Source organism: Pieris brassicae, chromosome 1, assembly GCF_905147105.1.
Source record: "Pieris brassicae chromosome 1, ilPieBrab1.1, whole genome shotgun sequence".
Taxonomy (NCBI): Eukaryota; Metazoa; Arthropoda; class Insecta; order Lepidoptera; family Pieridae; genus Pieris; species Pieris brassicae.
The window spans coordinates 3,273,864-3,289,752 of NC_059665.1; the positions used below are offsets into that span (position 1 = coordinate 3,273,864).

The following is a 15,889-nucleotide window of genomic DNA, read 5'->3' on the forward strand; positions in this document are numbered from 1 at the left end:
GCGTGCTTTACAGCGTGCGTGGTCACGGTGCCCACGCACTTATTTCTTTTCAATCTTTGGTCTAGGCCTCAGATTTCTGTATCAGTTTCTTGATCATTTGTTAATCGAATAGGCAAGTAGGTGATCAGCCATCAGTGCTGACATCGCCGACTTTTTAAGTCTAAGGCAAGCCAGTTTCCTCACGATGTTTTCCTTCACCGTTCGAGCTTATGTTAAATGCGCACATAGACAGAAAGTCCATTGGTGCACAGCCGAGGATAGAACCTACGATCTCAGGGATGAGAGTCGCATGCTGAAACCCACTAAGCCAACACTGCCCAGTAAAAATAAAAACACATTTTACTAGCATATGATTTAATTTAATTACTAAGATACACACTTTTTCATATTGTCATTATGGAAGACATCTGTCAGTTTCAAGTAAAAGCATTTTTAATATTGCTAAGCAATTATAATTAACATAAACACACATACCAACATTTCCTTTTTTTATGTTGTTTTTTTTTCTATGACATACGCAGGAAAATATGCTACATTTAAACAAAACATTAAACGGATATAAACGCAATTCAATTATTTACTTAAATGATTAGTTAAGCATTAACCTTAATATTAAGATAAATTTGAACGTCGAGTTAGTATAATAAATACGAGTTTATATCGTTTTAAATAATCGCGTGTGTGACATCATTTATAACACACACAGCTTTAAATATCTTAATACAAAGCATTAACACATATAAATATGAAACATGTCAGTATCAATACAATAGAGCGATATTATTTATATAGTAACAATACATTTGTATATAGAATTTTCATACATATATTTCTAATACTTGGTCATTCTTATACAGCTTCAGAACTTTTAGTAGCACTTTTAAGTATGACGAGTTAGTTTAGTGTTTTTAAGAAATATTACATATAAAACAAATACAGTATAAACTCTATATAACTACACTGAAAGAACTGTGCATTTTATTGTGTTATAGAGAGTTGTCGTTAAATGGAGAAAAGAAAAACGTATAGATAATCCATGAGTACAAACTTATTAGTCATGGTCAACAACAGTCAACACGTGCGAGCTATCCCAATTCATAAACAAAAGAAGGATTTTTTAGAAGGTTTGTATGCATGATGACGACAGTCTAGTTTATTGCTGACTTGGATAATAAAGCCACAAAAGAACACAGCTGCGCAGTTTTACTAATTTCTTACTCTTAAGAACTTTATTTCTCAATTATTGTCGTTATTGAGAGTGGGTGTAATGATATGTAGAGTATCATTGCATGGACGACAAGCGAAACCAACCAAAGCCACTGGATCGTGACGCTTTAGGGAGTTCGTCGTTAAATCGCGGGACGTTACATAGAGTTTACACTGTATTTCAATCATTGTTTTGTAACGCTCTTTGTGTTTAATATATAAAACAAATATGCAGTGGTGTGAGAAAAACTGTATTAAATTTAAAAATAAAACATAGTTAAAACTATTATTATGAACTACAATTATCTATAATTGCACATATTAAAAATAAGCCCAAGAGAAATAACAATCTTTAAAAATCTGTCTTTGGTACAGCTTGAACAAATTATACCAAGATGGCGGCCGTTTGTGTTACCATGGTAACGCAGTCACCGCTAGTACACTTTAGCTTATAAATGCCATAGATAACTAAGTACTACATTCTACCATCTAGATTAATGTACTTAAATTCATTTTTTTAAGGATATTTAACTTTCGATATTATATTATGTATTGAAGACAAAATTATAAAAAAAAACCGGATAATACAGTTGTATTACAACAAACGCGATGTGGCCTAATATAAATAGGTACAAAATTAAAAAAGGTAACATAATTTCGGTAATTTAATGATCACGAAGCTTCATTGAAATGTCAATATTAGTTGATTAATTATCTGTCTCATTGACAACTGACAAGCCATATTCACAGTTCACACTTTATCAAAAAAGGTCTAACGCACGCTTATATTAGGTGGTCGTGGACATAGTTCGCGCGAAATTCTACCCCTATATAATCGTTATAACGCCGTTACGTTTCCCTCTATCATTAATTATCCTTTGTAATCTTACATGGCAATTATAAACTGTAAACAAGTATGAAACTTCGATATAATCTTTTGTTTTCATCACTATTTTTAAAATCTGTAATCAAAGTCAAATGAAACGAAAATAATACAGATGATACATATATACTATTGTATCAATAATATTTAATCCTAAATTTTTATTATTATAGTATTTTGCCGTTAAGTCCAAAAAAGTAAGTTTATCTTAAAGGTAGAATCAGAATTGCTTTTAGGCACTATTAGAGGTCCATATGGACACTTAGAATATTTCAGTACACTGAGATATTAATTGTAAAGCAGGGCTACTCTGTAACGGATTATTATCGACTCACTTTGTGTCAAAAACGAAATAAACAATATAAAAACGATTACAATAACTAAAGCTTAAGTCGGAAATGCTATTCAAGTGTCAGAGTGCACCTGCTACTAGTGGCGCTTAGTTTTTGTTTCAACAATTAACTTTTAGGTTAAAATTAACGGAATGCTAAAGCAACTTTCTCGTGACTAGTATATTATGTAAACTAGTAATTAATGACAAAAGTATTTTAAGTACTTATTAAGTAAATAATTTATTGAAAACTTAATTAACATCCTCAATTCGTTAGTAGATCTCATGGAACCAGCCTTTTCGAGTTCTGTTAAAACGCTCCGTTATTCTTACGTTTAATTAACGCCCCGTCAACTTAAAAATTAGCGGATTAAATCAGCTATCATAATTTAAAAAAAAAATCCTTTCGACAGAAGTCTTGTTTTGTCTCTGAATTAACGGAAATATTAATAAACGAAACGAAACGGTTGTCAAAACCGAATAGTTGAGTTGTCAAAAAAATTTGCAATAAAAAAATTTAAGTTCATTTTCTTTCAAATTGTTTGTAATTGTTCGTTTGTTTTGTAAATACCTGCATTTACAAAACAAACGAACATTATTCAAGCATAAATACAATTTTGACAGACAAACGAATACTTCAGCCGCAGCACGCATTGAAAGATCGTGAGATTTTTACCCGAAAAAGCAATTTCAAATATGTATTGTAAAATCTTATGCATATGTCGCAGCCAACTAGCTTAATTAGCCGTTCAATTAACAACCTAGCCGTTTAACTAGCGGCCTGAAAGATGTTCAGTCAGTTGATCAAACAGCTAGGCAAATGACTTGGATCAATGACGTTCCATTACTTGCCTAGCCTGTTGACTGACTGTCAATATGGCGTCGGCAAACTACAACTTTGATGGTGCTTTCGAATGTTTCATGAAAAACAACAAGTACAAAGGAAGAGTGTAAAGACAACAATAATGTGAATTTGACTTAAGCAGTTTAATTTAAAAAAAAATTTCATGTCATATGTTTAATCTTTTTCATTTCTGCCAAATAATGACTGATCGTAAGCATTAGCCAACCAGTTTATTAAATGTTGCAACAAAGGCTACGGCTGATCTTTCAGGCCGTTAGTTAAACGGCGCCATTTAGTTAAAAGGCTAGGCTGTTAATTGAACGGCTAATTATGCTAGTTGGCTGCGACACATACACAAAAATTCTCACATTGTTTCGGATTTTTTATTTATTGCACGGTTCCATTTTCTAAGCATTTCTATATATTTTCTCGTCAAAATCTAAGACTATAAAAATTTTAGCAACTGCTAGCAAATCTAAATTTTCCTAAATAAAATTGATTTACCTGCGCTAACAATTTGGTAGAAACCATGAATGTTACACTTATTTTCTATTTTTTGTTTGACTGCCAACTTAGGAGCTCGTCAAGTAGTTCTTCTAAATGCGGGTTACCACCTAAACGGGCCACCTGAAAGTATATATATATATAACTTCTTAATAAGGAAATTGAGTGGCGTGAAGTGGAGTGCGAACCAATGCGAAATATATATTATTGTTTCGCCGAGACTCAAATCCAGGTCGACCGCATTGGTTAGACATAGACATAACATTTATTACTAACAAAACACACTAAAAAAAATCAAAGAAAAAAAAAAGAATGACAGATAACATTTTTTTTCTTCTAAAGAACAAAGTACGTTTTGTGTATGTATGTGTTGTGGTTATAATTGGCTCTGGCTCTGAAAGATCAGACTGCTCCACAGCGCTGGTCATTCTGCGAGAGACCACAGCAGCTAGTTTGCGCCTCAGTCGCAAAAAAATAATATGAATGTAATAATACTAATACTAGTAGAAGAAAAATGTAAAAGTTAGTAGACTGTAATGAAGTCTTGTGTATAAGTGTATCGTATATAAAATTAAAAATAGTAGTTAATACACAGCCATTTTTATGAAAAAAAAAAATGACTCAACTAAAGGAAAAAATGCTAAAATTCAAATAGAATAAAATTTCACCATGTTATACAATTTAAATGCGGCCGATTCCAGAAATGCACTAAAAGTACTGAATCTTTAATATTAAGAACAAAAAAATAAGGATCATCGCGTTGTGACTTTCAGTCTCCACATTTATGAAAGCCCTTTTGGAACCATCATCATACTTAAACATCACAACAACATCACATACATTTTCTAATCCCTATTTTTTGGTTATTAATGATAGATACGGAACGCAACATTAGTTGGTACTGAATCTCGCCACCTTCGTGTGGGGCGCTGTACTTTTTTGCTTTTGTTCTCTCGCAAGGCACAAATCCATGTCACACGTTGTTTTATATTTTTTTAGAAGTAAACACTAATTATCAGCTAACTTCAGTTTTATTTGCTCAAACCCTACAGTAAATGGCAAATTTATTTTTTCCTATCTTTTTTCTCGACTAAGTTTCGTCTATGTGAAATGTGCTAGCGAACTTAAGTTCGCCTTTTTTATATTAAAATAAGTCCTATTATATATAAATCATCTAAATCACCTCAGCCCTCGCTTCTCGGTCCAGCGCAATAAGGGTATCTCTGGTATGCTGGAAGCTACCACATTTCTCCAGCAGTTTGATGCAGTACCGCTTTACTTCGACGTCACGGGTGCGTTGACGGAGTATGTCTGGTTTTTTGTTAAGGTAAAATTTTTGAGGAGATTCAGAAACTCCTATATGAAAAAAAGTAATGTAAACCTGGAAAATCTTTACATGTTAAATAACATATGTTATGGTTAAAGGTTAGGTTAGGTATTTGTGTTTATAAAAAAAAACATTTAAAAAGACGTTTCGTATTCGTTGTTGATTTATAGTATTGTCTTTTGTTAACATAGCTTTTACACATTGAAAGAAAACAATTTTTAACCGGATTAAAGCTACATATTTGTATTATTATAAACTTATAATTACTATATAATTTTAAATTTAAATTTTTCCGACGTGTCGCGTGCTTTTGCAAAAACCCGTTATCTTTTACTCGATACCAAGCAGAGGAATCAGTCACCCACGTAGTCCTGGAATGCGAGGCTGTGACTAAGCAAGGTGTAGAAATCCTCGGAACAGTGAGGTCGCTCCGTGAAGCCTGCGAGGTGCCCAGGAGACTCCTGTGCTTCTGGAAGGAGTTAGGCTGGCTTAGTTAGCAGGACTTTACGCACAATGGACCTATTGAGCGTCTAAGTGCGGAAACAGAGTCCACACATACATACTCGATACCAACTCCGGGGAAATAAATACAGATACCACAACTTTCTCTCCAGCTATGATACTTTTGACATTAAACACGTTTTGTCTTCAGTTACCGTGTGACCACGCACGCTGCAAAGCACGCGAAACGTCGGAAAAAATTAAATTATGTAAAATAATAATACATACCTTCAATCCGGTTAAAAAGTGTTTTCTTTCGTTGTTGATTTACTTTCCACAGCCTTTCAGCTGCTTTTTTATAAAAGCGTTCTTTTATAAAAAAAAAATTAAAAGGATACGCAATACTTGATTGTCGTCTTCCTGGTTTCGGATCGCGTGAATGACTGGAAAACTGAATTTGCCTTCCGTCAGATCTTCACAGTAGCTTTTATTCTCGGAGTACTGAAAAATTAAATTACTTATTTTAAGACCAAACCAAGTACCAGACCGAGTAAAATATTTCTTACAAAGTATATTACTTATATATATATATATATATATATATATTTACTCTGGAAATACGATATTTCTTGAATAATATTATGTAGGTCCTCTGCCTGGCGCTACCCACGTTATCTCGCATGCTACTTATGTTAGTGACATATTTGACAATCAAATGACAGATGTGATCTGTGCTCAAGCAACATGTCGAATAGCCCATCCCTGGATACCCTCATGCAAGTCTCGAGCTCTCGTGATTAAATAACTTATATTTATTTTGTTTCAAACATGCACTATGTACCACGGAGTGAAATCTAGTCACCCAAAACAGACGTGCGTCCCTAGTGTGCGGACTAGTACAAAATAAATTTTGTCACAACCATATCTTGTTATAATTTTTTTTTAAATACTAGGTCACCAGCATTAAATATTCATTCATTCATTAGGATCCACAGGCCAAAAACTTTACAGGTATTACAATAATTACATTAAGAACATTTTACCCAATTTAACAGCAATAAAAATAATAGGAAGGACGTAATCATGCTTCACTATGTTAATAATGTAACAAATACTATTACATCGAGAGACACTCGTGACTTGTTGAATGGTCTCCATTATTAAAATCGATTTTACGATTTATATATTTTTTTCTAAATACAGATCATCGTAAAGTTTATAATATATAAGATTATATATATAATGTGTAAGATTAATTTCAAAACAATTAAAAAAAGTACACGATACATTATTCTTTATAAATCACTTTCTAAAGAGTCTATTAATTGAGTTTTGAGTTACCCAGTAACAACGGGTCTTTTAAATGCAAGCGAAAATGAAAGACTATAAGTTTTTAATTATTTTAAGAAATCTCATAAGTATAAAAAAATATTCACTAACAAAATACAACACACTTTTTGAACTAAGTTTACCTCTTGTAAACAGAGATTACAGTAATCATCTCTGATCTGGAAGTAAAGGCCAAGGATAGATGAGAGTCGGCTGAAGTCAGACTTGTTCTCGGAGAAGAGCTGCATCAATCGAATGGCCAGCATAAATAGACCTCCCGTCTCTGTAATATAAAGGAGATAGATATAGATAATTGCACCCTTACAATAGTGTTTTTCACGAGGGTAGATAAGGGGCCGTTCCAGTATTACTTAAGCAGATTTACTGAAATTTATCCCCAAACCTCTCTTACCAGAAAAACTAAGCAAAGCTCTAAAAAATAATAGAAGATGAACATATTAATTTTTGCATTTCGTTTTCAAGCATAGGCAATGTGTGGGTAATTAATATGTGTATGTATAAATAATTACTGTAAATATAATCACAAAATAAGAAATCAAAGATCCCCCTATCCCTATAATGCTTATGTATTACTTGAACAGCCCCTAAACACTAAACTATTCGATAGAATGGAGTCTTGTAGCCCCACAATTGTGCAAAGGACCCACACATTTTATTAGAAATGCTAAAGTGTCAGTCCTTTGCACAATTGCGCTAAAAGTGCTAATTTTATAGAAAAATAGAGTTATGCCAATATTAATTATATTTTTTTTTTAGAAGAATCACAAAATAATATGTATATAACATACTTTTCATTGTCATCTCTTTATATTCATCCTCAGAAGGACACTGAAAATTATCTCTCCAGTATATCTCCATACCCTGACCACGATGTAGCTCTAGTAACTGTTCAGTGTATACTGTAGTTGCCTAAAACAGAAATGGTCATAAAAATAATGTAATAATTATTAAGTCAAAATGATAACTAAAATATCAGAGGTCACTCACAATATTCACACTAACACATATATTCCTTACCTAAAATAAGGAAGTTTCAAACAAGGTATTAAAGCTGTTTAAAGGGCTATTAAATATTATATTTGGTTTAACACTTATAAATAAACCAGCTAAATTCTCTCACCAAGTGAATTTCCTTATTTATTTTATATTGCATTAGTACAAAATTAGTCAAGTATTCAAGATCATCATACCAAAGGGTGCCCTAATTTCAATGTCTTGTCAAGTGCAACTATCATAACATAATTGGCTGCATTAATTGTACTAGCCACTCCATATATAGAATGGGCAACTGGAATGCCTCGCCTCAGAATTGAGTTGTCTTCTATGTCATCCAAACTGGAATTGTGTTATTAAAAATATGTAATGTCTTGCAATACAGTTAAAAATGAGATAAAGATTGCAGAGATCTTTTCAGAAAAGTATTTAAAGTATTTTTCAATGCCCTATGCTTCTAGTAGTCAGCAGAATAAGTTAGATGTATACTTTATATATATATCATAATCTAACATTACCCTATGCTTTTAAGTTCATCATTTAGCTCAATGGAATGATTTAAATACAATCAACTTGTTAAGAAACACACTAATTAAGAACAATAACATTTAATTGGTAGGGAATTGTAACAATGTGGGTGGAACATAATTTGTAACATTGTACATTTTTATGTATTACAATATATATACAAATACAGTCAAAATGTGTTATAACAACATCATAGGGACTACTAGCCGTTGTAAGTGATACAAGCAGTCAATTACTATTGCTTCGGCTTTTATTAGTTTATACTATGAAAATTGGAAATGTAGACTCTTTTGCTGAACCCCATTTGCAGATAAGTAGTTAACAATCACACTTGGAGTGTAATCCGCAAGCACTTGATTTGACTCTTAGTGACTGACAATACTGTTCAAGTTTATTCTGATCAGCGGAATAAATAAATTTCACTATATAACTTAAAATAAAACAAACACTTAATTTGTCTGGTGTGTGCCCTATTAAGCTTTCTACATATAGACAATTATCTAACTATCACAAACTACAACCTATTTATTGACATTTAACTTTACTTACAGTAAACTGGAGTTGTGCAGCATTTGAACAATCTCTCCAACAGCCTTTAATTTTTCATCACTCACCCGAAGCCAATAATTAAAGGCTACAGTTAATTTGGCTCTTATCTGCTTGCCTGGCACTTGTTGGATGTATGTGAATGGCATTAGGAGTTTCTATTTAAAAGAATATTACTATGTTAGCTTTTTTTAATGTCTTACAAGAGAAATATGAAAATAATATATCACCTCATCCTGAGATAAACCGCTTTTCGTAAGTAAGTGCGACATTATATTGAACACAGCTGATCAATATGACTAGCAAATATTAAAGCGTACTATTGTTCCTTAGTCTTAAAATGTGTCTACAAAGTGTAACTTGAAATTTCACTGCGGTCTGCGGGTGTGGACTGCGACCAACTGTGGCTGTCCAGTGTCCTACTACTTTCCACTCGCGCACTCTAGTCAAAAATTTTAATTGTGAATAAACATAAGTCAACAGATTATGAAGAAGAAGATACACAGATTTTTCTTCATTACTTAAAATGTACTCTATTACAGTTTTACCACGTAAATAAAAATCTAAGTTAATCGATGTAAATTGTAAAATGTAATCTTCAGCTCCGCTGTTTTTCTATCATTCTATGTTCTAACAACATGCCACAGACTTCGTACAAAGTTTAAATTTGTAAAATTACATGGTAGGAGGGTAGAATCTAGATGTTAAGTGCGCCTGTCAAACTCAAATAATATATTATGCCATTAATGCTTGACTATTTAAATAACTATTAATGTCACTGTCATTGTCAATTATTGATTATTTTTATTAGGTATTGAATTTTGAAAATTACGATTTATGTTATGCAGATATCTATAACATGTTAACATTTTGTTTAAATCATTAAATAGTCTTTTAATTATTAAAATATTTTGTAATCTAATGTTATGGCGTGTGGAGAAAATTACTCTATTTTATGTATCTAACTATGTCGGCAAGAAATTATATGTCGGCTCGAGAGCAGAATGTAAATAGAGGCGATTGTTTACCGTATATTAGTCAACAAAAATCTCGTCGACCGGAGCTTTCTGTACTTTCGGCGAATGCTTATAATTTGAATAGAAATTTAGTGTACTCATATAACAATTTTGCTGGCGACAGCTTGGAACGATCAGGAACACCATATTCCGATTTCCTCTCGGAGAGTGAGACAAGTAAGTCAAAATATATTAAATAATAATTAAAAAAAAAATATCTATCAATGTTACGATAAACAGGATTTTACCCAGTTTTTGGAGTAAATCATATGTAAATTTAAACCAATTTTAATCACCTGTGTATATAAAACAACATCATTTATAATTTCAAAGCAAACTATCATAGATATTATTTGCTACGGCTGTTATGGTATTGGTAAAGATTAGTAAAGATATTGGTTAACATTACTTTTAGGCACACCAGACTTTCATAGTGAGGAGAGTGATAGCAGTGCTGGATCAATTTTAAAAAGAAACACAGCAGAGACTACAAGAGTATTAGCTGATGAATGGGAAAGAATTGAGAGGACTCTGTATAATGAGGATGGGGAAAAATCTAAAAGACCTGAAATTATAGAGGAATGTCGGCAATGGCAAGAATTGCACCCACAACTTAGGTATAAACTTTGACTTTATTCACTATACTTAAAAAAAAATTTTTTAGGTATCAAATACCTAAATATTTTCACCACCACTAATATACTCATTCTATAATATGTAATAACAAAACTTCTATGATTAAAAACAGTTAATTATTGAAATGCTTGCATATAATTTTTAATCCTTTTCCTTAGTTATCCTAATTGAATTTTTCAGAATACTTGGAAAGGCAATCTCTATACCAGATAAAAGATTACACTATAGACAAATTGAACATGAAGAAGTTATTGCAATGCATTACAGTGACTATGAACAATTTAGTGAAAGTGAGGAGAGACACTCTCAGAGCAGTACAGATGTCACACCTACAAACTCACCTCGGACATCAACAAGTGACATTCCAGATACAAAACTTAACAGAGAAAAGATAACATACCAATACTCACCAGAAATTGATCTGTTAGATAAATTTAGTTCACTATTACAAATAAAGCCTATACAAATAAGAAGTCCCTCTCATAAGAAAAAACAGAATCAATCTGTACTAAGATCAGATATAGCATCTTCGAAATGGATGAAGCCTTATCGTCCTGATACATCTGTAAATTATGGAAGAAATAGTGCAAAATCATACATATCTCTAGATCACACAAAGAATTCAAATATGAGTTCCTTAGATAATAGAATTAATTCAAGAGTTTTTACAGCAAGGTTAAGAGAATCATCTCTACAGCCTTTGCATTCACCTGAATCATATAATGGAACATTTAGGTATGGGCAACAAAATAAATATAATATAAGAAAAGTATCATTACCACCTTTGTTGCGAGAAGAAGAAAAGAAAAAGGTGGTTGTTGGATCCGCCAAAAAACCGAGTAAGTCTAGAAAGAGCAGTACAAAACTTCATCTGGATAGACTAAAACATAACTAGCATGTCCAACTGAAATTTCGAGTTTTGGTAACTAAAAAACATTTGAATATTTAAGTGACAATACATACTGGAATAAAAAAAAACTTATATGCTGTATCTATTGTTTCATCCATAACCTTGGTTATGGCTTTTGTTCTTTGTCTCCATTGATAAGCAGAGATTCAATTGTATACATAAGGAGTAAACCTCCATAGTCGAGTGTAAAATGGCATATGAACCTAGGATTCTAAGTTTGGTTCCCCTTGTACCATTCATAAAATTATCAATGATTGATACAGAAATGTTGTCCATGTCCCTAGGAAGGGTTATCGGATGTCAAACAATAAAGATGTGAGAATAATGTCATGATGTATGATGATTGTTTTGTTAGAAAACAAATTATAAATGATATATTTTCGTGATTCTAGTCCTATTAATTATCGTGTCATACACATTTTGATGCATATTTGATGTGTGATGCCTTTTGTAAATATATAAATTTATGTAAATAAAAATGTTATTTAAAAAATACATGTCTATATATTGAGGTTACGGTATATAAAAAATTGGAACTTGTTTGCATTGCAATATTTAAATTTGCAACTTGTTTATTAAAATGAACCTAGATGGTGCAGCTTTCAGTAAGAACTATAACATCCTTGACTCCGCCTGGCGGACAACAGAACTCGAAGATCCTTAATAAACTTACAACCCGGTGCCAAGAGAAAACTCGGTAGGCCGGGGCTGCATTGGTGGGGTGGAGTTGAGGTTACATTTATCATCAAACACTGTTCTTCATTTGATAAAAATGTAGTTATATTTTTGTACTTAATAAATGGCTTTGATTCGTAAGAATTATTATATCTTTGGTGAGTTTTTAACGAAATCGGTCAAAATATCTGCCTAACCTTACAAAATTATTAATTTAACTACAGATATTATGTATTGATTGTTTTCTTCTGGCTATAGGAAGTGAATGAGCAGTGTTGGCCTAGTAGCTTTAGCGTGCGACGCTCATCCCTGAGGTCGTAGGTTCGACCCCCGGCTGTGCACCAATGGATTTTCTTTCTATGTGCGCATTCAACATTAGCTCGAACGGTGAAGGAAAACATCGTGAGGAAACCGGCTTGCTTCAGACCCAAAAAGTCGACGGCGTGCATCAGGCACAGAAGACTGATCACCTACTTGCCTATTCAATTTACAAATGATCACGAAACAAATATAGAAATCTGAGGCCCAGACCTAAAAAGGTTGTAGCACCATTGATTTTTTTTTATAGGATGTGAATAAACTATCTGTAGGTAATTGATAAATAACTTGATAAGATTTTAAATAAGCAGCCATAAATATAATGACTCTTAAACTTAAGTTACGGGAACTATACATAATTAAGGTTAAGCATAAATCAAACAACAAATCAAATACAAATACAGAATTTATTTGATATTTACATTATTTGCAATTTATTAACAATCAACATCAACAATATTAAATAATTTCTTGTGGTGTGATATATATTTCAAACAGTCAGATAGTAATGCCGGCATTGTGATTTGCATCTGCTTATTATATTTGTGACTTATGTAAAATGTGTAGCGAATTAGCGATGAGGCAATTACAATTAAGTTAAATTGGCTTTAAAACCTGCCATATGTAGACACCGAATTACATTTTTGTAACCTTAGTTAAAAACAGGATTAAGCTTTTATAATTATAAACCTTTCCAATAATTTTACCGTGCATCAAAACAGCAATAGTGACTTAAATTTTTGGGAATTATTCGTTTCTGTCAATAGTTTTAGTTTTGAAACGGTCAGGATTTTTGTTAAAATTCTAAGATCCTGATTTGATGGAAATTTGAATTTTTGAATTTCGGTTCAGAATTTGGACTTTAAAATATAAAATGTTTCCGAATATTCTTTTTACAAATTCGCTGATGTATTTTTGATGTTTGTTTATCTGAAGCAAAATAATCGTACTAATTTTTAATCATATCAATCAATATAAATGCGACGTTAATGGTAGCGCTGTGGAATGGCACATGAAGGCGTTGTTTGGCACTGGTGGCAAACAATTAAATATTGGCGTGTAATTAAAATGTCTGCGAGTCAATGTCCGTAAAAAGTACAAACGTCTTGTTAGCGGTCTTTCTGCCTTAAAGGTGTCTCAAGTGTATGGGTGAGATTCTGAAACTAGACATATCACTCCCGTATGTCAAAATCTAATACGTTTTAGACATAAAGAAGTCAAACTTAGTGATCTTCATTCTAGCCAATGGCTAGTAGGACCCTTTTATAGCCATACACCAGTGCCAATCCAGAACAAAGGGCAGCGTTTTAAAGTCATAGCGATAGCAATATAATGACATTATTTACTATTTTAATTTATATATTTAATTAATAAAGTGTTATAATTTTATTTACCTCACAGCCATCATTATATATTGATACTACGTTAATTAAGAGAAGACTATGCGTGTAACATTACAATAGATGGCATCAGCTTACAAAAATTTGACTAGCGAATATTCGTAGAGCGATTAAGATTTTTAGGTATATACGTATATATTATAATACATAAAAAATTTAATCTGTTCTAAAAACGTTAACAACCTCAAGCTATTAGCAATAGTCAACAATGTTGTTAAATCTAGGCTTTTAATGCACACTGAACATGAATCTACTACTTATATATAGGCATTAAGTGATTTCGAATTTGACTTTCACTTGTTTGGATGTCGTTCACTTTCAGTTACACTACACAGGAACTAATGTACCAATCTTGAACCTAAACTGAACTGTATTCACAATATTGCTTGCATACTTTTTTTGTGCGTGGGCACATTAAAGCGAGTGACGAAAGTATATGAAAAGTATGTGTCTGAAGATTGGCACAAAATTATTGATAGCCAAGATAGTACTTGGTTACAATAATGTTTGTAGAATCATTGCGATTTCACCATTAGATTCGGATACACGTATCGTCTATGAATGAGTTCAATGAAAGTTTCGGTCTACTCTCGTTTAGACCCAAATTGAATTAGTAAGAGTTTTTAAATAATTTATAGTAATTACAGCTAGCATAACGATTTCATACGCCACGAGTCACATGCACATTAAAAATTACGTACGATAATCTCAAGCAAACACACGCAGAACATTGGGCTATATTCTCTCTCGTTAAGGCGATTATACAAATTTAGACACTATTTAAATTGCACACCGAACCACCTCTATAAACTTTTAATTGCGATATATATCTGTAATGCTGTATAAAAATATTAAAGGAAAATCGTCATTTTATAATTAATTAATAATCTTATTTAATAACACGTAATTAATCCAAAATATCTATTTAGCGTGTATTTTACATTTTTACATTGAGACGTCCGAACTCTATTCTTACTAGCATACAATCTATGCCTAGTTCACAACAAACTACACACGACAGTATTTCCAAATGTTAACTTTAAAGCAGCCGTAACTATCTATTTTAATGCGAAGGAGATGTGGAAAAAGTTCTTATGTAATATACAAAATTACATACGACTATATACAACATACTACAATAATTACATTGTCGATTGGTGACTTGCCGTAACGTACCTAAACCTAGTTTGGCTATGGGCTTTCTGTTGCATGCATCAAATCAAACAAAATCTTCACAAATTGTGGCCATAGTTTGCGAGCATTTTCCGACTCCTTTTAGTGGAGTTACTATTCATAATGATTAAATAAAATTTATAAATATCTATCGTGCACAACCATCTCAATTTTATACAAATACCATCTCCCTAATTACTTATTAATAAACGCGTGATACTGATGCAAGTGATTTTAATCGACTTCGAAATAAATTCTCTTGTAAGCTCTAAACGCGAATGAGTCTTAAATATAAATCCGTTTAAAACGAGTTAAGGTCTCCGCCACTGCGGCGGTTCCAACATGTCCACAACGAGATCCAGTGTGCCTGACTTTGTACTTTATTCCCCTAGGGTATTTTGACATTTGTATGGACCAAGGCGCAGTATTACAAAAATATGGCAGTATTCATTCAATTCCTTTATAAACAAATGCTTACATCTGGACCTATTCATATACACTTGAACTAAAATATAAATTACCTAGTTAGGGCCGGTTTTATAATTTCGACTAATCTATGACGAAAGCGATGTTATGACAAAGATTTAAAAAAATAGTGATCAACTACAAGATGTTCGGGATTTTTGACAATTATTTAAAGCACTTTTCATAAATTGTCAAATATCCCGTATTAAAGTTAAATGACGTTGTATTAGAAGATGAATGGTTCACAATCTAATATAAAAATTAAGTGATACTGGTTAACTGCTACTGGCCACGTGATTTTTAAACGTGTATCGAAAAGCCGGATTTGTTAACAGTTAATCAG

The 15,889-nt window shown here is 32.3% G+C and overlaps 2 protein-coding genes across 2 annotated transcripts; one reads left to right on the plus strand and one right to left on the minus strand.

Moving 5' to 3' along the window:
- Positions 1-347: 347 nt before the first annotated feature.
- LOC123710973 (geranylgeranyl pyrophosphate synthase) lies at positions 348-9,554 on the minus strand. Its single transcript, XM_045663324.1, has 8 exons — positions 9,184-9,554; positions 8,957-9,111; positions 8,077-8,221; positions 7,675-7,795; positions 7,009-7,148; positions 5,935-6,037; positions 4,952-5,079; positions 348-3,891 (listed from the first exon to the last, which is right to left on the minus strand). The coding sequence occupies exons 1-8, from the start codon at positions 9,223-9,225 to the stop codon at positions 3,814-3,816; spliced, it is 912 nt and encodes a 303-aa protein (XP_045519280.1). The 5' UTR covers positions 9,226-9,554; the 3' UTR covers positions 348-3,813.
- A 227-nt stretch (positions 9,555-9,781) lies between these two features.
- Positions 9,782-11,983, plus strand: LOC123715671. Its single transcript, XM_045670895.1, has 3 exons — positions 9,782-10,146; positions 10,385-10,586; positions 10,786-11,983. Exons 1-3 carry the CDS (start codon positions 9,909-9,911, stop codon positions 11,498-11,500), a joined length of 1,155 nt encoding a protein of 384 aa, XP_045526851.1. The 5' UTR covers positions 9,782-9,908; the 3' UTR covers positions 11,501-11,983.
- Positions 11,984-15,889: the final 3,906 nt, after the last annotated feature.

Bases quoted from the DNA above. Each gene is read 5' to 3' on its own strand.
- LOC123710973 (XM_045663324.1), bottom strand. From the start codon at position 9,225: ATGTCGCACTTACTTACGAAAAGCGGTTTATCTCAGGATGAG. The intron at 7,796-8,076 runs GTATGATGATCT...TTTCTGTTTTAG, and splicing joins TGAAATTAGGGCACCCTTTG to GCAACTACAGTATACACTGA. The intron at 3,892-4,951 runs GTGATTTAGATG...ATATACTTTCAG, and splicing joins ACCGAGAAGCGAGGGCTGAG to GTGGCCCGTTTAGGTGGTAA.
- LOC123715671 (XM_045670895.1), top strand. From the start codon at position 9,909: ATGTATCTAACTATGTCGGCAAGAAATTATATGTCGGCTCGAGAGCAG. The intron at 10,147-10,384 runs GTAAGTCAAAAT...CATTACTTTTAG, and splicing joins CCTCTCGGAGAGTGAGACAA to GCACACCAGACTTTCATAGT. The intron at 10,587-10,785 runs GTATAAACTTTG...TGAATTTTTCAG, and splicing joins GAATTGCACCCACAACTTAG to AATACTTGGAAAGGCAATCT.